Source organism: Mus caroli, chromosome 7, assembly GCF_900094665.2.
Source record: "Mus caroli chromosome 7, CAROLI_EIJ_v1.1, whole genome shotgun sequence".
NCBI classification, from domain to species: domain Eukaryota; kingdom Metazoa; phylum Chordata; class Mammalia; order Rodentia; family Muridae; genus Mus; species Mus caroli.
Window position 1 is genome coordinate 139,213,950 of NC_034576.1, and position 22,170 is coordinate 139,236,119.

General features: G+C 47.4%; 1 protein-coding gene across 4 annotated transcripts in view; it reads left to right on the forward strand.

The window, feature by feature from the left end:
- Positions 1-22,170, forward strand: part of Mgmt (O-6-methylguanine-DNA methyltransferase) — a 232,663-nt gene that overhangs the window by 172,611 nt on the left and 37,882 nt on the right. For all 4 annotated transcript variants that reach the window (XM_021169031.1, XM_029480221.1, XM_029480220.1 and 1 more), the window contains one exon: positions 17,817-17,977. In XM_021169031.1, the coding sequence (XP_021024690.1) occupies positions 17,817-17,977 (161 nt within the window). The remainder of the gene's footprint in view (positions 1-17,816; positions 17,978-22,170) is intronic.

A 22,170-nucleotide genomic window follows, 5' to 3' on the forward strand; every position in this document is an offset into this window, starting at 1 on the left:
TGTGTGTGTGTGTGTGTCTGTGTGTGTGTCTGTGTGTGTGTGTCTGTGTGTGTGTGTCTGTATATGTGTGTGTGTGTGTCTCTCTCTGTGTGTGTGTGTGTCTGTATATGTGTGTGTGTCTGTGTGTGTGTGTCTGTGTGTGTGTCTGTGTGTGTGTCTCTGTGTCTGTGTGTGTGTGTCTGTATATGTGTGTGTGTGTGTGTCTGTATATGTGTGTGTGTGTCTGTGTGTGTGTCTCTGTGTCTGTGTGTGTGTGTGTCTGTATATGTGTGTGTGTCTCTGTGTGTGTGTGTGTGTGTGTGTGTGTTCATGCACATGTGTGAGCATGCAGAGGGATGACAAAGATTAAAGGTCAGGTGTCTTCCTCAGTTTCTCTCTACCTTTTTTTTTTTAAAAAAACAAGACCTTTCACTGAACCTGGAACTAAGAGATTTGAATAAACTGGCTGACCAACAAGGCCCGGGGATTCTCTTTTCTCCAATCTCCAGTTGTGGGATTACAGATTTGAAGTCCTGCACGTGGCTTTGACAGGGACACTGGGGATCGACCTCAGGTCCTCATGATTGTGCAGCAAGCACTTTCCTGAGTGAGTCCCTCAGTTGAGGGGCATGAGCACACCCTTCTCGGCTTTTGCCTGTACTCTGTGATATCGCTGCTCTCTTGGAGACACTGGGCTTGTCGGCAGAGGGCCACGTGTGTTGGAGGAGCTGAAGAGATTCTTGGCTCAGCTCATGGTCATACTCAGGGCAGTTAGTGGGACTTGGCAAGAGTGATCTTGATGCTTTGACCTTCTGGTGATTTTCTGTGCCAAACCAACAAAACAATGCCCAGGAGAGGACAGATGACAGGCCAAGAGCCATCTGAAGCTATGCAATATTTTAAATTAATTTGGCCCTATAGCATGGGATGGGGAGATATTAAAAACTAAGTCTTTATGACTCAGCCAGCCAGGTCTTGGGTCCATGAATATCCGTTGACTCTTGGACTCTGGGTGGGACTGAAACTATCCTTATGTTGCTTAAATATGATTCAGACTGTCAGTTCTTGATATTTCAAGTTTTAATCAAAACAGAGAGGTAGTAAACACTCACTCAGAGGCTCTGACATTTACACCATGCTGACTAGCCCGTGCTCAGTTAGTCTGAGGTTAGAAGTTCAATGGTGAGACTCTCAGAGACTGCACGAAGAAGTCAATTGAAAACACTAAGACTCCTAACAGGAACATAATCTGGCCGCAGAGTGCATCGCGATGCTTCGGATCACTCCAGATCCCTGTAATTACACTCACTCCCATCTCTTTGCCTCCATCTCTCTTCATCTTGAAGTTTCCATTTCCTCATTAACAGTTCACCAGAGGCTCTGAGGACATCACAAGAGGCACTAGTGCCAGTGGCTATGAATGGTTCAGAGCTGCCTAAAGATAGGGTGGACTTGTGGTAAGCTCGGGAAAGCAGAGAGAGCATACGAGCCCGCCCACACTTGTTCTGCAAGGAGTACGTGTACCAGGTGAGGTACGCCTCTGTTTGCAGGTTCCTTGGTGGGCCATCTATGCAGAAGACTGGGAAAATTAGCCAGCGGCTGCTGTGTGTGTGTGGCAGAGATCAGGGTACAGAGTCTGGCAAGATACCAGCCAGGGAGTGCAGTGTGCTTGGCAGAAATCAGGGTAGAGAACTGGGAGGGCAGCATCCAGAGGGTTGGTGCTGTGTGCTTGGCAAAGGTCAGGGTGCAAATCTGGGAGAGCACAGGCTAGGGGCTACCGGGTGTGCTTGGCACAAATCAGAGTGCAAAGCTGGGAGGGCATCAGCTTGGGGCTACTGGGTGCTTGGCAGCGATCACAGTGTAGATCTGGGAGGAGACCAGACCAAGGAGTGCTTTATACTTGGCAGAGATTGTAGTGCAAGTGTGTTAGAGCCAAGCCCACACCAAGGGCATTGGTGTCAGATAGTGCAGACCTCTGAGTACATGATGCATTGCAAGAAGATTATGAGCAGGACAGAGACATGGAGCTCACGGGATCCAAGAATGTATGAGTGGGTTGTGGAGGTGCTGTGGGTCTATTGAAGAGTAGGTGGATTGGTTCTCAGGCTCTTGTGGTTTCCAAGCCCAGTGAGAATGAGATTGGTTGACACTAAAGGAGGGAGATGCACAAAGCCGACACATAGAGAGGATCAGGAGGATTTCAGGATCGGCACTGACAGCAGCAGGGAGCCTAGGGATGCTCCGTGTTACAGAAGCTATATGGTTTTATATTGCATCTGGATTGACGTCACAGCCAGCCTACAGGTGGAGGTCAGAGCAGTGGTGGAGCACGGGCATCTGATGGTGGTGCTCCTGTCTAGCCTATGCATGTTCTCAGGCTAAGTTCAGACACACTCAAAGCTAGAGAGTCCTCCTTGAGCCTTGGCCAATAGTCAGGGTGAGGCCAACAGAAGTGAGCTGCAGAGGAAATGGTGGGAGGTTCAGAGAAGAGAGATGTGATGTTCTCTTGTGTAAGAAGACCTTGGTGCAGTAAGTGGGACCATCTCCTACCTTGGCAAGGACAGTACTCTTGGGGCTGTGGGTTTCAAATAAGGGGGGAGGGGAGCTTGCAGATAACCAGGTGATGTACCATGAGCCAGATCCCTACAGACTGCAATTGTGTGTAGGGGAGTTAGGAGGAGGAAGTCCAGAGGAAGTGGCCTGGCAAAGGGACCCTGCAGAACAAGGCAGAGTAGTATGAGAACTGTGCGTGTGCAGTGGCTTTTGCGACCTGAGGTTCTGTGTGTGGAAGCAAGCCTGGCTGCTGAAGTTATGCCAGGACCACCCCCTCAGGCTCAGGGCAGAGTCTGGCTTTAGGTCCCACTCAGCTTGTCATAGTTGGTGCCTTGATCTGGTTCCACTAAGCACTGGTTTCCTTGAAGTGGGAACTTAGGTTTCTTTGCAACGTCCATTGTGTTGGATGGGGTTTTGCTGGGGCAAACATGTGAAGGAGTGTTTTCACGAAGCAGACACAAGCGAAAGGATGTCCTGCTAAAGCGAGCATGTGAAAGGACAGGTGATAAATTCTTAACTAACTACACGCATGTATTGATCCACCTTACATTGCATAGTTGAGCTCATTTTTGTCAGGACTCCATAGAGAAAAACGCACCAAAAAGCTCCTGGTGGTGTGCTGCCGTTTCCTGCTGCTTCCGATGTGGACTCTCGGATTGGCAGAGTAATGTCAGCTGAGACGGACTCACATGCTGAGGCAAGACACGTGGTGAGGCAAGACCTGTGGAGGACACATGATGTCTGGAGGGTATAAATAGGACTCCACTGACTGTGAGAGGAACTTGAGGCTTGTTCATAGAGCTAGCTGTTCCAAGCTTCTTGGTCTCGTATCTTCACTAATCTTCAGTGAGAGAGACACAGCTGAGAACTTTCCCTGGTGGTCCTGTTGGCCCTGGTCATTCCTGCTGACTTGTGCCTGGATTAGACTGAGGCTTGGATGTTCCTGCTAGGCTGTGCCACCACTGCTGCTATCCCAACACAACTAAACTGGACTGCTGGTATATCTGTGAAGTGTGTGTGAGTGGATCGAGCTGCCGCTGCTGACCTATGAACCCATCTGCTGATTTTCTGACAACGCAGATAGGAGTTGCTCCAAAGAACCTTCCCAAACAAGTTCACTGACTCCCATCCTTTCTTTTCCACTACATCTGGTGGGTGGTGAGCTAGAAGGGAGTTTAAAGCATTTAAGAACCATCATTAAACGTAGGCTTTGAAAAACTTAAAGTCACATTTCCTGATCGGCAAAGCCCGACATTTCCTGATCAGCAAAGCCCGAATCTTGACTCTAGCTCCTGTCTCACTATAGAACTGGATAGGAACGGGCAGGGTGCCGGGGACCCAGAGCAGGAATGGATCAGCCAGCCATCATCCAGAGTGACTTGTGTTCTTAGTGTCACCCTGTGCACAGGCCAGGGAGGCTGGACAGACTTAACACACAAGTTAGTTAGGGCCTAAAGACGAAGATGTATTTGGTGCATTGCAAGTTGGCAGACCCGCACAGGGTGGTGGGCTTAGGCGTGATGGGGGCGGCCTATAAAGCTAGCTCAATGGTATCTTCCAAGCAGACAAGAGGGACTATATGAGCGTAAATCAAGGGTCCCAGAGTCCTCCTGTGCAGAACCAGATCATAAAGGAATATCCTAGACACGATTCGATTTCTGTATCCAGAAACAAATCAGCAAGGCTGAGTGCTGACAAAACTTTTGTTTAAAAAAAAGCAAGTAGTGAGCCAGGTTTAGCCCATACAGGCTGTGGGCCAGGGAAGCCTTGAGAATCCTGTGTAAGGATGAATGGGAACCAGAGTATGAGGTGCTAGGAATTCAGCGGCAGCTGCTGTACCGGCCAAAGAGAGTCTGGTGCAGGCTAGCTGAGGGGCTGAGGGAGATGAGGAAAGCCAAAAGTCTTGGCATTTTCTGAAGGAAACCACGAAGTGACTTCTGAGCAGGTGGAGGCAGCCAGGGCAGCTTTGGCCTGTGCAAGTGCTAAGGGGGGCTCTGCAGCCTACTTCAAAGCCTGTGGCCACTCCTTGTCACCAGCCCTTCAGTATGGGAGGGAAGCAGCATCCAGCACTTACTCCAGGGGGACACAGCTCTGTGATAACGCTTAGTAGGTCAGGGAGTGAGCCTCCTAAGGTCTGTGCACAAGACTGAACTATTTAAAACACAGAGGATTTACATCTGTGAAAGGGTTTCCCAGAAGATGGTCATGAATGTTTATATTTTGTACCCACAGCCCTGAGCCAGCATTAACCAACTGCTGCTCAAGAATACAATAAGCAGAAATGCAGTCACTCCCTCATGACCATACTCTTGGGGTAGAGTCTGTATTTCCAGGGATCTAAGCACTAGAGCTTGTACAAGCTGGGAGTCTGCTGCAGGTAAAATCTTAAACATCTAACCAGTATAAACAACAAATGCTGTGTCTGTGGCAATGGTTTGCAGTTGGAAGATATTTTCACATAAGAATTCCTTGTTCTAGGGCAAGGGATGTAGCTCAGTACAGGGCTTGTCTCCATGTACAAAGTCTTGGCTTCCAGCCCCACGCCACCACGTACACCTCGGAGTGGTGGTGTGTGCTTGTAATCCCAGCATTCAGGAGGCTGAGGCAAGAGGTTCAGGTGTTCAAGATTATGTCCATCTCTATAGTTCTTGAGGCCTGCCTGGAATGTATGAGACCCTATTTGAGAGAAGAATGGAGGGAGGGAGAGAGGGAGAGAGGGAGGGAAAGAGGGACAGAGGGACAGAGGGAGGAAAAGACTGAAAAGTTGGATTGACTGCAAGAACAGGCATCTGTAAGAAGATGCATCTGCTGGCGCGGAGAACCAAGGTACAGGGAAGCTAGAACACTGTACCAGAGTTCCTTTGGAGACTGGCCTCAGCAGGATGGTCCCTCCTTTTCTATTCATCTCTGGTACCAGTGGCAAAGTCCTAATGTCAATCTAAGAACTCAGAAAGGCTACTCTAGGCTCCAGGGCTTGCGTGAAGGGGTCTTTCCTTAGCTTGCTGTCAGAACAGCTATAAATAAGTGTCTGGCTGTTTTGGCTAGAAAGCCTTGTGACCTCCCCCCTCCCCTGGGATACCCTGGAACTAGCTCAGGCTCATGGTCCACAGACCTGACCAGGCTGCTTGAGGTGTGACAGCATCCCAGAGGGCCACACTGACTTTTGAAAATGAGGAGACGGCATATAAAATAGGACTTTGCAAGCAGCATGGGGCAGGAACTGTGAAAGCGCCTGCCCGGTTCAGCTGCTCTGCAGCCAGCTCCCACCCCTTCACTCCTGCTTTGGAACATAAGCAGGCTATTCCCTCGGTGGACTTGCTATTAGAAGGCCCAGGGGTGTAGCTGAACTGAACTTGCGTCCCTGGAAGGAAGACAGGTCCTGGGAGAGTGGCCAGCACCAGGACCAAAGAGAGGGTGGGCATGCAGCTGAGCCCTGTTGGAAGTGTGATCTCACCCCAGGTTGCAACCCTGACTTTTCCTTCCAGTGACAATACTTCTTGAAAAGGCACAAATGTTTTCTGCTTCTTGTAATCCACTTCTTGCAAATATCAGTGCTCTGGAAGAAAGATTTATTTTAATAATGTGAGTTTTAGGGTTTTTTTTCTCTGTGATTAATGTTGTTTTATTACTCTATATCCTTTGCCAGAAAGTGCATTTTAAGAGTTTCAATTCAAAATTAAATATGACCTCAGTGTTTTAAAATACAATTACATTAACTGTCCATTTAATAGTTGCTTAAGATTGTTTGGCCACTAATGCATACTCAGTATGCTTGTGTGATATTAAATACAGTATTTTTGACTACACGGAGCAGCTAACATGACTAGCTAACATATCCCAGCTGCAGCAGTTTGCGGGAGATACGAGGGCTTTCTCAGAAGTGAGCAACGGACGGAGTGTTGTCCAGTGGAAAAGGGTGCCCTTATGTATCACACGCTGGGCTTCTCTGTGAAAACGCCATGCTGTTTGATAATAGGGAACTATCTATTATTTATTTAGAACTGTACAAACCAATTTACAAGTCAGGTAATTTGGTGGCAGGATTATTTATTAATGAGCCCAGTACACAAGTTAATGGGGCTAAACCCTTCGGAGGTCAATCCTCATCTAACGCCTCTTGGAAAATAAAAGAGGTCTCGTCTTCAGCATATTAGTTACTATTTTAAATTTTAAGTCAGATACTCCACTATTAAAATGAACATTTTTTTCCTCTGAGCAGCATGATGGCAGAGAGTCAGTCTCTCGGCTACATGGTACTCCAGTCCATAGACTGAACTGGGGTGATATGCTTTAGCCATGTTAACATCAAATGCATTCCTCTGTGTTGTGGGCTCAGGGGAAGAAGCCTGTTCCTTAACAAAGGTGACAGGTACCTCTACCTGCTTGGGAGAGAAAGAGATGCCACAAAGAGACCTGGCTTCCTGGCCCTCCTACCTTCTGGGGCTAGAGTGGGTCCTGTCACCATCTTCAGGTACTTTGCCTCTAGGGATCTCCACCCATTTTCCCTACATCCCACACTCCCATAAGGAGTGGGATGATGTGCTGCTGTGTGCCGACAGTGGGCTGCTACTTCATGGTCCTAACATTCTCCTCTGACCTAGAGAAGCTGATACCTTCAGAGCAAGGCTGCTGTGTGCCGTAGGTAGTAGCATGGTTCTCCCAGTAGGATTTCTTCAGTCTTCCTCTGGTAATGACTCAGTGGATTCCTTTTGCCAAATTGAGAATCATGATGAAAAACTGAGGATGTGGCAACATGGCCTCCTCTGTGACCTTTGTACCCAATGGGATTCAACACTTTCTATACTAACAGGAGGATAAGGCTCAAGGCTTTGCTCATAGCTGTTGACTTTTGGTTTGTTTGTTTGTTTTCTACATTGGGCAGTCAGTGGGGATGTTCAGACATAAAGGAAATCCCCTTCATCTTATGACTTCAAATCTGTACCATTTCCAGGCTCTAGTTGTAGAGTTCCTTGAAGCAAATGAAATTGGATGTAAGGCCTATTCCCAGGCCTTAGCAAACCCCATTATTCTGCAGCCTGCAAGGAAGTCTGAGAATGCTGAGAGATGTAACTTCTAATGTCTAGAAAATCTCTGGTTATTCTCATTACAGAGTGGTCCTCAAGCAAATTTTTCACTGGAGTAATAGAGTCTGAAAACAAGTGCTTTGGGTGCATGTGGTAGGATAGGGTGCACGTGGTAGGATAGGGTGCACGTGGTAGGATAGGGTGCACGTGGTAGGATAGGTCTCCTTAACAACTTTGCACGTGCATAAGACACTCGTTCATAAGACAAATGTTGTGAGTCAAGAATATGTTAGACGAATCAACAGGGCTGGGTCTGCTCTCCAAAAATAGTCTTGGTGGAGTGTTCATGGCTTGGCTTCTTTATAAAGCCCCACTCTAATTTGCCATCTTGTCATGCCTTGTAAACAGGGTTATGGTCTAGTCAATCTGGGCCTCTCTTCTAGAGTTTCAAAATTTGGGAAGGTGATAGATTTGTGACATTTTGGGAAGAGGCCTATACTGTGACCTTTTCTAGGGAGATGTTAAAAAACATCTGTGCTCCTCAGATAAGCCACCAAGAACAGGCCAGAGAAACAGTTCCAACCAAGTCCAGTTTGGTGAATGAGTGAGTTTATGATAGTACCCCAGAAAGAGCTTGAAAAACTCCCCAGTAACAGCATCACCAAAAACTCAACTCCAGGATGGATGACAACTGGAAAGAGCTGCATCTCTGGAGCTCCCTACCCACCTCATAGGCAGCTCCACTAGAGAGTCTCCTCTCTTTCCCGGTGACTGTTTACTACCTGTGAGCCCAGTAAGAAACCTCAAGGATCTGCTTTCCCAGCTTCTTGAGCCTTGCAAATTGCATGAGCTTCCTGAGCCTTGAGGAGCCTCCTTCCTTTCAGGAGAGAGGTTTTTTTGTTTTTTTGTTTTTTTTTTTAAAGTTCAGAGGAAACATCTACACAGCAAAACCTCTTACTTGTGTAAAGGAGTGTTATGTCCTATGGACAAGTCACCAGATAGCTTTTAATCACATGCCTGCCATGTTCTAAGCCTTGATAGTAAGCAATGGATCTGGACAGAGAGTTTGCCTTGGGTTGTTTTCCTGGGTTCAGTGAGTCCTAATCTTTAAAAGACCCTGCTTTCCCAAGACTACTTACTTGGTAGTCATCTGATATGAATGGGCTTGCCACTAGGACCTCCCAGTCAGTCACCTTGCCTGTTAACCATGTAGAGAGACAGAATATAGGATCGCATGACACTAAAACAGCCATCCTTTACCTCTCTGGACAAACTGTCTTGAGGTTCCCCAACTCCTGCTGTTTATTCTTATCTCTCCACTCTTGCTCCTGTGGAAAGCAGAGGCCCACTGCCTGGGGATTCATACCCCAGCCCTTAACATCATATGTTCCAGAGCATCTCCTAGCTAGCCTTGCAAATTCTTAAGAGCATAGACCAGTTAGTCTACAGCACATAATAGCCGTTTGCACTTTCGTCCTGCCTCATGAGCAGATATCGACTGCCTTTATTACAACATGTGGAGAAAGGAAGTGATTTCCTTACTCTGAGGGCTTGTGTGCACACTGGAACTGGGTAGAGTAAGGCTAGGGTGGAGTCCTTGGAAGCCCTAGAAGATGAAACTATGGGTATGTATAAGTTAGTCCAACAGAGAAACCAGAAGGCAGAGGATGTTCCCAGCAAGTGGCTCTGTTTGCAGCCATGAGTGCCACCAAGAAGCTAGTCAGCAGGGGATATGCAAGTGGTTGACCAGATGTCTCATTTGAAATCCCTGAAAGGATAAGGTAGTGGTAAGTTCTGGGTATAGTCAGTCCACTCATGGGTGTTCCTTTTTCAAGCGCTGGGAAAGAGAATTGTTACCCAGGCCCCCAAAAAAATTCTCTGGGAACTCCCTTTTGGAAATCCCAGCAATGTGGTGAGCCAGAGGATGACTCTTGCATTTTTACAGATGTGTAAGCATTTTTATTTTAAGAAGCTAAATTAAACTGTGAGAGAGGCAAGTACCTTCTGTGGCTAGAACATTAAAAAGCCTCTCTGTTAAAAAGCTGCTTGGCGGGAGGAAGCAAAGGCAACATAGACGGGAGGCTATTTGAACTCTTTATTTGCCACATTTACAATATTAATAACAGTGTTTCCAGAAGTTGTCACATCAAGTAAAAGATCTTCATTCCAGGCTGTCTTTGGGGGCCAAATTGAGACTGGATGCATGCATTTAATAAATTGTAGTCTCAAGTAGTCATTTTTGTAAATAATTAGTTTCAGCGAAAGAATAAGTTAGCATATTGTATGCGTCTAATGTTGCAGGCGCACATACAGCAAACTTTGCTATTAATCAACAGTCGAGCGCTGCAAGTGGGGTCTCATACATAATGAATTGTGCTTAAGCCTCATGGGTTTCTTGATAGAAAAATAAAAGAAAACACAAGTGTAGTCAGCTTTTGAATAAAATTTAACTAGATTGCTCTGCATCCTATAATTGTTTTGGAATCATTAGGGACCTGATCACTCATCTGTAGTTTTAGGGAGTTTTTATCTTCATCTGTCAAATAGTAGAGACTTTTAATGATATGGTAAAGTGTTGATAAAATAGAAAATTTCTTTTATGACTTACATTAAAAGGTATACAGGTATATATAGCCTTTTTAAAGACATTCTAATTGTTTGCATGTAGTATTTAAACTATCTTTACAGTATGGTTTTAATTGCCAATGTGCTTTAAGACATAAGTATCTTTTTTCAGAAAAATAGTTAATCCTTATGGGGAAGAGTTTAAAATTTACATAAACTTTTCTTCCTTTTTTGCAGATGTTTTAAAACACTATAATAAATTCTTTTGTGGTTTTATTTAGGATCTGGAATTTATTCAAGCCTCAGATTTTGAGTTGTTTGAGATAAAGGCTCATTATATAACTCAGGTTGACCTTGAACTCGGGATCCTTCTGCCTCACTTATCTTAATGAGCCTAAAATTTGGAAGGATTGGTGTGCTCATGAAAAATTGATACCCAGCTTTAGCAGCATTCTTTTTACCATCCAAAGCCATTAAATGGAAAGTTGCTAAATTTCATACTGTCTACTTCATACTGTTGACCCTGGAACAGATATCATTTGATGGCTTCTGATGGTATTATAAAAATAGAATTCATGTCAGGGACAAAGGGGCCATGAGCCGCACAGGAACAGCTCAGTGATGTACTGCTGAGTGGATATCGGGACCATCTGCTGTAGGCAAAGGGTGTCACTGCCTTTCCTGCAGGCTGTGGCATTTCTGTTCACCATCTAGGAATGGCTGCTTTTGTTGCCTGCTGGTCTGTCTGGCATGATAGGAAGCCTCTCATTGGGTGCGAGTACTCCTTTGAAAGTATGTGCCCTGTTGGTCAGCTTCCCGATGCTATGACAAAGCACCAGGGATTCAGAATTTTTAAAGAAGGGATGTTTCTGTAGGCCATGTTTTCAGCCTGTGGTCACTCAGCCCCTTTGATCTCAGGCCTCTGTGCAGTAGAACATCATGGTAGAAACCCATGCTGAGAAGTCTGCTCACCTCGCTACAGCTGGGAGAAAGGAAGAAGGGGCACCATGTCTCCCATATCGCTCTCAAGAGCACACCCAGTGACTAACCCCTCCAATTAGGCCTCATCTGAAGATTCTGCTACCTCTTATAGTACCACAGGCTGGTAATCAAGCCTTTAATACATGAACCTTTGCAGGACGTTTCAGAACCAAGCCATAGCAGGTACCAAAACAAGGCTCTTAAATGTCATTCATAAACTCTCTTGTTAAGAGTGCTGCGTGTTCTTGTTTTAAAATACTAGCTAGCATTTTATACATGCTAAAATCCATCACTGTTTCACACTTTGTCCATCCTCCGTTACTTCCTGTGGCTGTTATAGAACACTGACAGAACCAGTGGGAGAGGAAGGGGTTGGTTTGGCTTACACTTCTCCATCACAGACCATCCTGAAGGAAGTCAGGGCAGAAACTCAAGCAGGAACTGAGTGTAGGAACTGAAGCAGAGCCCACCAGAGTGCTGCTTACCAGTGTGCTCACCCTGACTTGCTCAGCCTGCTTCCAGATATAGAGAGAAATAGATATATAGAGATACATAGAAATATAGACAGTCCAGGACCACCTGCCCAGGGCCCCCACACAGTGGCCTGGGCTCTCACACATCAATAGTTCATCAAGAAAGTGTCCTACATACTTACTGCAAGGCCGGTCAGGTGGAGGCAGTTCCTCAGCTGAGATCCCCTCTTCCCAGGTATGTATGAACTTGACAAGAAAGTAATCGCAACATTCACTTTAATTCTCCTTATCTTTCATTGTAGAAAATACTGTCCTTTGGGTGGGTGGGTGGGTAGAAAATCTGTGACACCAGCTTGTCTGTGTAGTGAGGTCATTACCAGAACCTTGCTAGTGTTGCTGTGCAACATGACCCCGGTAAAATACTGGGTTCATACTGGTGTGCCTTTGTTCACCTCTGGCTCAACTGCTTTCTTGGGGTTGCTCTTTCTTATCACTAGCATCGGCTCTTTAATCAGCCCCTCCCCTTTTCTATTCTATATCCTAAAACCCCTCTGGAAGAATGGACGGTCAGATCTGCATTTGAATGTTGCCTGGAAAGCTCCTACCACCAGGCAGTGCTCAGGAGCCATCCCTCATCATCTCATCATCGGTCCGTCATAAACTGGCAGGAGGGTGGAGAGTCCTTGGCAGCTCCCTTCAAACATGGGGTTGTCTGAAAGACACAAGTGGGAGGCACTGCTGTTGCCCTGTGTGCCTCACCTTCATGTCCCCTCTATCTGCGCAGTTGGCTACAGGTGCCGGAGGAAGGGGCCACCTATGTGGGCACTCTCCCCAGTAAGCCATGAGTGGGATCAGATCTTCACTGAGTTGGAATGGAAAGTTTAAAGGCTTTATTCAGTCTGTCTTTTTCTAAAAAAAGCGGTCTTTATTGATAGCAGGTAGCATAGTTTGTTTCTTGTCTTCAATCCTACCCCTGGAAGAAAAATGCCTGGGTTTTAGTGGGAAAGCATAATTAGATGCAGGACACATCCATCAAACACAAGCCACTCGGCTAGAGATCTTCTAAATTAGACATAATTGTGCGCGTGCCAGCACGGCAGAGCAAGTCTCCACACAGTGTTTATAAAGTCACCTTTGCCGCTGTTGTACCTCAGTGGGCCTGTGAAGTCTGGAGCTCCATCCCAGAGTCCCGGATGCTCCCCTGCCCTCCACACCACACACAGAAAGCTGGAGAAGGCAAGGTGTGCTTGGCCTTGGCAATGTTCTTCACCTGAGGCTGTCTAGTATGCTGTGGTTAGCCTTGCTCTCCTCCTATTAAGAACCCTGCCAGGAACTCCACACGGTGCCACATGGCTTCCTCTATATCAGGTTGAAGGACACAGCCTACATAGGCTCATTGCCAGAGACTGGAAGAACTCTGCTCTATAGAATTCTTTTTGTATGACCCTCTAGTGTCATAGTGAACATTCCCAATGCATTGATTGAAAAGTCATCTTAGAGGGTGGGGAAGGGAGAGGCTGGGTCCCAGAGGAAATGGCATGAGCATCTGATCTTGTCATTCTGCATCCTGGTTGCCCCATAGCAACACCACCTTAAGGGTGACCGTCATTACATTGTCCTGTCACATGTGAATGACTCTAAAGAAAGCATAGTCTATTTTCTTACATTGCAGGGTATTTAAAGCAAGTATGTTTATTTTGCTGTCTGGGGGAGGAAGAAGTCACTGAGAAATGAGCCTTTAGTGATTCTCTCCTTCAAAGGACTTCCTGAAGCATCCCAAGACCCGGATACCGAAGTCTCCCATGGGCTGGGCCATGTTTCAAATTGTTGGGCAAATCTGTACTCTGGGAAAGATGGGAGAAGGTGGTGAGAGGTGTGCTCTTTATGTTCCCCTTGTAGCACGGCATGCACATGTCATCACTTGGTAAAGAATGAGACCCCAGGCAAGGCTCCTATGGGAGGCTATGGCTTTGCAACACCTGCTGCACAGAGCCTTGCCATCTCCGGTCTCCCCTCATGGTTAACCAACTTGACAAGAAGACAAGATGCACATGCCACACAGCACTGGGGCCATCCACTTTAGTCTTGACAGAGTCACTGTCTCATACCAATCTTGTGTTCTGTTCCTGGTGGTATCCATGTCTTGGCATGCAAGCTTCACCCAGGAAGAACAACTCTGCTCTCATGTGCTAGAAGTCTGGAGCGGAGCTTTGGGGCTGCCTTTCTTTACTGAGTGAAGAGCTGAAAGACATGAACTGCACAGCCATGCACCGTGGGCCATCCTTTCTCAAAGTCAAGGAAGGCTTGAGGGCCTCACGCACACACATCTGTGGCAGCACAGGTGCATGTGGGCTGGTCTATGCTCTGGAACTCCAGGAGGCAGTATATGCTTGTCCTGGAATCACTAACAATTGTTAGTTTCTCGGAGAAACCCTCAGAACAGGCCTTAGTTCATCCTCCATCCTCCTCTGGTAGAAACTGAAGGAAGTACAGTCTCTTTTTTCAGCTCTCAGCGCTCTTCCAATGCCAAGTTAAAGAGTGAAAGGGGGGCTTGCATCCCAGTCTTCACCACTCTATTCCTCCACGGGGACAGATGACATGCTGACCTAGAGAGCTGGACTGGAGTCAACCACTAGGATTGGCGCAAGTGTTTCCAAGGGATGCCAAGTGCAGTGCTGAGCAGTTCTCAGGACTTTGCATCTTGTTCTGGGCTGGTGCTGAGGAAACCTGGATGTGATATTTGAAAGAGTAGGCCACAGCCTCTAATTGTTGGAGTTTCAGGGTTTGTCAGTAGGGAGGTCTGGAGAAACTCCTCCATCATAAGAGCAGCCGTTAGCGCTGCTGTCATGCCGTAGCTCTTTCCTGGACGAACAGCGGGGAAGGTTGGAGGAAGAGGGCAGGGCAAGAGAATAAATTTCATTTTATTGTAGAAATGGAAATTTGTGTCATGGCTTTAAAAATCTGGTTTTATGTGTGTGTTTAAAGCCATTCATTTTAAATGTAGCCCCATAAATCCTTGCTTCAGAATCAAAGCTGTTTAATTACATTTCACCCATGGCTAGTTATCTAGTACCGAAGGAGGAAGAGTTAAAAAGAGAACCCCAGAGTGAATCAGAGGTGAGATCTTTAGCACAAGCATAAAAAATCAATTTAAGATGAATTTTACTACTATAAAATTTTTTCACGTATCCTTTTAAGAACGGGAAATTCTAGGAAACACGGCTTGCCCTCCACGAGGTGGAGGGAAGGCCACCATGGGCAGCAGAGGCCTCTGAACAGTCACTGGGAAATACAGAAACCCCAGATTCATGCTTTAAAGTGCTCATACACAGAGAAAGAGCATCAATGTCCTGAGGGGCCCCTATGTGCAGTGCCCATCAGCATCCAGCATCCTGACCTGGATGATGAGATACTAGTTAGGTACCTGTCTTATCTCTACCTACTGTACCCCACCCAGTACTCCTGTTCTGTGAAGAGTTGGTAGTTTGGTGCAAGACTGAAAAGCAAACCTTTCCCTCCTGTGTCCTTGGTTGAGGGTCTGTGCACATGGACATGAATTTCATTCACTGCCAGTCTGAGTAGGTGGAGTGAACCCTGAAGATGACAGGCTGCTTGCTGGCCGCCTCTATCTGGAGAGACCTGCCTACCTCCAGCAGACACACCTTTTTCCTCAGTTCTCCCATTATCCCCAGGGACCAGGAGGGCAAAGTACATTATATATTTCTCCATCTCTCCTTTTAGACATCCTTGATACTCCATTCACTTTAGTTAGTGAGCTACAGAACCAGAATAGAATGACTGAGCATGTATCTCTAAAATTGAGTAATATCTAAGCCAGGCACGGGCAGAAGTTCTCCCTCCCATGATCAGACATTGCTAATAGGAAAAGCAGTCAGGGCAATGAGCAGTTCCATCTCCCCAGGAGACTCCCAAGAGAGGCCTGTAGTCTGCATGTGGATCGAGCTGTCATCCCTGGGGCCCACGTGGCATACACAGGCGGCAGCAGCAGCTTGAACTGACACTGTGCCTGTTTGTTCAGGCTCAGGGCTGAACGAGGATCCTGCATAGCAGCTTCAGAAAGGCCTGTGATAGCTGCAGGATTGGCCAGGTCAGGGCTTGGTTGGTTGGTTATATGTAGAGGCGGAGGGTGAAGAGGACACCATGGATGTTGGCCATCTTTTTGAGACAGGATCTCTCACTGGCTTGGAACTCACCAAGCAGATCGGGCTGTCTTTCCCTCCCCAGCACTGGGTGTGCACACACATGCCATAGGTCCCAGCTTTTTCACTGGGTCACCAAGAGTTTAACATAGATGGCTGTGCTTCTGCCGTAAGCACTTTGCCAGCTCAGCTCTCTCCAACCCCTGCAGACCTGACTATTCCCCTCAGCCATCCACTTCTGCCCCAGTATCCTCATGGACTGTGGCTTCTTTCTCCATCCATCCTCTGTTCCTTCCTGGGGGGCTGAGTGTTTAGACAATTCCAAGGCCTTTTCTGAATGACTTCCTGCCCTCTCTGAGACTAGCACAAAGGAACCCTCTTATGCATCCCATCATAGAAGTATATTTGTTGAAAGATACAAGGACTTAGTGGAGACACAAAATTCCTCGCCCAGATGCTGTCCTAGGCAGTTAAGCACCTACATGGGCCTGTTTGTAAGGCTCTGCCAGACATGTGTCACTGCCCTGTGAGAGCCAAATCTGTAGTGCACAAACAGGGGAGAAACTGTGCCAGCACCCTGCATCTCCTCATATGTAAGATCCTTACTTAAAGATCTCCCAACTCATGCCTGTGGGACACCCTACCATAGGACCTTCTGACCCTGCTTGCCCGGCTCCTCTTCCTGTGACTTGATTCCTTCTTGTCCTACCTCTGAGGTCTGGCCCTGCTGGTTTTTGCTTTAGTCTTTATCTAAAACTGACCCACAGGAGCTCTGATGACTGCAGTCTGTGGAGCCCATCTTGCCTCCACCAGCTTTACTCAGGCAGCCTGACCAGAGGTCTCCAGGCCCTCAGCTGCTCCCCAATCACACCTGTGTAGGGCCCCATTCCCAAAGCTGAGTAAAGGCCTTCCCTCCTGCCAAGGTGTCCATGTGTGGAGAGAGAGCTATGAACTGGGTGAACGTGCCAACCGTCACCATATGTAGGAGCCAAAGGAGAATGGCAAGATTAACCATCCAAGGAGCCTTTGCCCTCTACGCCATCCTGGCCTCTCCACCGTCCCATGAGCACTCTGACACTGGGCTGCCTGAGAAGTCCCAGAGAAGCTATACTCTCCAGGCCCAGAAAGTCACACAGAAGCACACTGCAGTCCAGAGCCTGGGAATGAAGAGGAGAGAAATCACCAGAGAAATCGGATCCAGTGTCTATGCCTCTTGGGTGTGGATCCCAAGAAATTGAAGCAAAAACCGATGCTGCCATAAAACTCCAGGCTCAGAGCCCAGAACATAGAAATGGCCTTCCTTTACAGCATATGTTTTAGCCTGTGAGCACAACCTGAAGCAGACCCCAGCTGAGCATGAGCAATGGGCTCCAAATCAAGGAACAGAATCTGACCCCATGTCGGAGCCGTAAGAAACCATCCAAAGCTGCTATGAAATATTTCAGTGTTAAGTTCCAGGACATTCACCAGAGGACAGGCACTACAGAGAGTGAGCGGGATAGTTTGTTACTGAAGCACCTCCAACTAGACACCCAAGGCAGAACTGGTGTCAGCTCACTAGCCTCAAAGCATTAAACACACAAGGTGACGTCACTTCACATCGGTGCTAGGGAATATGGGTCCATAGGAGCTCCCAAAGATGGAGCCCAAAGCCATGTAAGAAGGGATGCCCCTCTGCTGTGGGGATTCAGGGTGAGAGACAGAGCGTGGATAATGCAGTCTAATTGCCTGATGTTTAGAGGAGATGTTAGTGGTGATTATCTGTTGATGCTGACTTCCACACTGAAACCAGGGACATGAGATGTTCCTGTGGGTCAGTTTGCAGACACTGTGCATGCACAAGCTTGGAATGCATGAGCTGGGCTCTCCGTGCACTTAACAAACCTGGGGATAGAAAAGCAGACATGGGAACTGCTGTGCCTTCCTGCCCAACATCCCTCAGTGGCCATTCCTGTTATCTGCCGTTCTCTCTCTGTCTGGCAGAGACACACACTGGGGAGTGGCTGGCAGCCTTCCCCCATTAGCTGCAGTAGGTATGCTTTTCACACATGTGGTCACTAAGCTTCTTATCCTTTTTGCAGCCCCACAGAGGCCCCAGCTACTCCTGAGGTGCTCGGTGGGCCACAGGGAGTTCCAGAGCCTCTGGTGCAGTGCACAGCCTGGCTGGAAGCCTATTTCCGTGAACCTGCAGCCACAGAGGGGCTTCCCTTGCCTGCTCTCCATCACCCTGTGTTCCAGCAAGGTTGGTAACCACGCTGCCTTTGGGGAGCCTGACTTATTAACTATGGCTGACATCACAGCTCGTTTACTGACTACACAGGCTTGGAATTTTCACATTGTCTAAACACAGGCGGCGTGCGGCCAAGCTGAAGGCCGTAGGCTAAGAGCTCACGACCCCGCCCATTCCAAGTGGTTATGTTAGTTTTGGCACATGGTCACATAATACTTGGCAAAAGCAGTAAAAATGATGCATGCAGATCAACTCTTGACTCTGGCTTGGCTGAAAGGTTTAAATGGGAACACATCTGAATGGCAGTAAATTCTTCAATAAGCTTATTGTTAACTTAAACTCTCTGCCTGCCAACAGCACAGAAAATGAGCCTTGTATCTGGACAGCTAGCCACTTCTGTGAAGTTACTCACTCAGTAACAGGGACTTCGGAGGCCACTCCACCACTGCATGTTCCAGCTTATCACAGATACATTCTGAAGGATGAGTTTAAAATGCACTGCGTACGTGGAGTTTGCTAAGGGCACTTAAAGCCTCCCAGTAACCTGAGAAAACATTGCATTTCCTCCAAAGCTGGTTCAGCACAGAAGTTAATTACTACAGCTAAGATCATTCTAGGCCTATAGCAGAAATGTATTCTGCATAGTGACTTTGATAAGAAATCACTTAATATAAATTAGTATGTATTCACATTCAGACATTTCATGGAAATACATATGTCTCCTGAAGGGGAAAAAACTGATTTTTTTTTGTTTAACTAAGGTAAATTTAAAGCAACCTTGAGGTTCTGAGTGATGTTTACTAAATATAATTTAAAGGTGTTTGAATTGTGCTGGGTTTTCAGCTCACACTTGAAAAATGGAGTTGATTTAAAAAAACAAAAAACAAGGTCAAAAGCCCTCTGATGCCAGACCAGAAAGTGAGGGGTAAAACAGGGGATCTATTTTATGCAAATAAACTGAAAGGACATCTGGGATGCATGGGCAGCCTGTTCTTTCCTGTGTTATCTGGAACTGTCTTCTCAGAAGGCTACTCTCAGCAGGGGTGCCAGGATGTGTTAAGGGGGTCTCTGGGCGAGGTGGGCAGATATCTGCAGGACTCTGTGTGTCCAGTGACCACACCCACTGGGGAAGAGAATTTGGCCGTATGCCTGCCTGCCCACACTTCGAGTCTGTCATCTGTGGCTCGGGTGACTGTGTGTCACTCTTGAACACCTCCAGCTGCCCAGCCCAGGGGACATGTGTTGCTATGGAGTTCAAGGAAGTGAGAAGTGGGGGTAGACTCTTCCAACCCCACCCACAGTATCTCACTGGGGTTACTGCCTAAATGGTAGGAGCGGGGAGGGAGAGGGAAAGCATGAGCCAGCAAGCCATCCTTCTCTTAGGCCTGCCAAGGACATCCAATAAGGTTCAGGGTCTCCAAATAGAAAACTATCTTACAAAGACAGAGATGTCTGTTAAATCCCATGAGGTAGTAGATGAGGTATGAGCCCGTAAAATCCTAACCTTTGCCTGAGATTGGTTATGTGGCTTCAGGAAAACTGTAGAGGCCAAAATTGTAAGGAAATGACTCACTTTTGGCAAGCCAGGCAGTAGGGTCTGCTGGCCTGGTGCTGCCAGGGTCCAGAGAAAAGCTTGGCCTTACACAGACCAGGCCAGACAGACCTGGAGAAGATGTGATGTGTGTCATCTCATGGTCAGGGTAGAGTGATAACCAAGAGTGGTGTTAGAACAGCCAGGAGTTCCTCAGCAACAACAGATTCAGACTGGGTCCCTTCCACCCTCTCTGCTGCTCCTGTGCGTGTCAGTGGGCTTCCAATTGAGGCACCAGACCCAAGGAGTCCCCAGGCTTGTCCCCAGCACTTCAGGAGCACACCAAGCCCACACTGAGGCCACCCTATGCCAGCAGATCTTGGTGGTAGTTTGGAACCAAGAAGATCTGTAACCATCAGAATAAGGTGGAGCCATGGGCCGCCCCCAGCTCTGCAGTACAGACGAGCACTTTCAGATAGACAAATATGAGATAGGTAGAATTAGATAGAACTAGGATTCTTACACACTCTTCTTCCTGGTGCATTATGAATTCTAAGACCCAGTCTGTTAGCTCCCAAGGTCACATGGACAAGGCCTGCCTCTGATAGTTAGTGGCTGCTGTGGGAGGGGGCAGGCTTTCCCACGCCCTAGCATGTGCAGACCAGGTTTTTTCAATTTAGTGTAGTCATTTGCTTCTGGGCAAGGACCAGGTGTGCAGATTTTACAGTTTGAAGAAGGAGGGGGTAGGGTTGGTTAGGGTACCCTGGCTTACACTGAATTAATTGGGTCGACTCCACATGTGTAAATGACCCACACACACATGCTGGCTTTGTCCAGTTTGCATCTTGTAATGCCAGGGAAGTAGACAGCAATACGGAAAGCCTCACAGAGAGCATCTTGGGATATCTCAGTGTGCTCTGGAAGCTGAGAACCCTAGAGCAGTCTGTTCAGAGCAGGAAGAAAGTGGGTCCACTCTGATATGGAATTAGTGTTTCCTCTGCCCAGTCCTTCCTCTGTGCATTTTTAATTCTGGATTTGTCGGGGGCTTTTGCACATCTTTGGGATGGAGGTGTTTGTTGTGGATTATTTTTGGTTTGTTTGTTTGTTTCCATATTCTTCAAGATTTAGTCATTGTCTGTCCATTTTTAAAAGAAGATTATGGGCTTGGAGAGATGGCCCAGAGGGAACAGAGCTTGCTATCTAAGCCTGACTACCTGAGACCAGATCCCAAGCGCCATATAAACAACAAACAACAGACACAGTGGAGCACATCTGCTATCCCGGTGTTCCTATGACTTCTGATGAGACAAGAGAACTCTCAGAAGCTACTGGGCCAGTTAGTGTGCCCAGGGCCCTATACAATGTTGAAGGGAGGATAAGGGGGTCCCTGCCTCAAACAAGGTGGAAGCAAGAACCAACGGACACCAACATTGTCTCTGTCGACACATGTCCCATAGCATGCACCCACCTGCGCTCATGTACAAACCTGTACAATTATAAAATGCCCTGTGGCATGCACTCACCCACAGCATTTCACAGGAGGCATCCTAGAACCTCTGGGTCTCCTGACCCACCCTGGCTGTGGCCATGTAGGGCTGGTCCTGTGGACCACAGTCTCCCTTAGTGTCTACAAATTTCTGTATGCTTTAGCAGATGTGCCCCTCCCTAGGAGACATCAGAGCCCTGATGGGCAAGCACATACCATACTTGAGAATGAGTGCTCTAAAAGAAACTATTGAACTTGCTCTGGGGAAGGGAGATAGCTTCGTGTTACAGTGGTTACCTGTAGTAAAGTGCTTGCCTGGCAAGGCCATGTTAGTCCCCAACAGTGCCAAAACAAACAAACAAACAAACAAACAAACAAACAGGAAGTCGTTTCCAAGTCTTCTGACTCCTGAGTGCTTTGTGCAGCATGATTCACCCTGTGTTGGGTTGATGATTTTTGGAAGCTGTGACACTGCACACTATGGAGTGATGTGTGCTGCCGTTTGTTGACAGATGACACTCTGGGCAGTGTGGATGTATATATGTCTAACCTAGGAATGTGTGCACACAGAGCAAGAGGTGTGGGCATTCATTTCTGTCTTGAGAAGAGTTAGCTAAGGTCCTGCATGTTACCAAATGCTTCCAAGTCACTGCAGTGTTTTAGAAGTTGCCCTTAGCACCACAGGATTGCGCCCAGAAAAACACCGTAGTCAACCAAAAGCATCAGGAGCTTATGTGGATGCTTCTGGCTGAAATATGTGTCCCCTCTAAGATAGCCTAGGAGTGATGTCACAGTGCTAGGGGCTGTGAGTGAAGGAAGCAGCTAGAGGGAGGAAGAGTGGCTCCAGAGCCTGCATTTTCCTTAGAACTATCTAAGATCGACCCACTGCAGGGATCACTGAGGGCTTAAATACACTACCATGCCATCTCAGGAGAGAATCATAACCTGCAAGGCCCCAAGAAATTGAGGGCAAGGGTTATTCCTATGCACAGAGCCCATGACCAAGATAGCTAGGTCTGGAACTTCAGAGGCAGGTCCAGACTTTGGTCCCCAAATTCCTCAGAGGTCTCCATGATTAGAAAGTTGAAGTGGGCATTAGTTAGGGAAGCAGAAACCAGCCTGAGTAGGGCCACAGGCCTCATCCGGCCGGAACAGCACCGGGGTAGCTAGAGCGCAGGATCGGCTGAC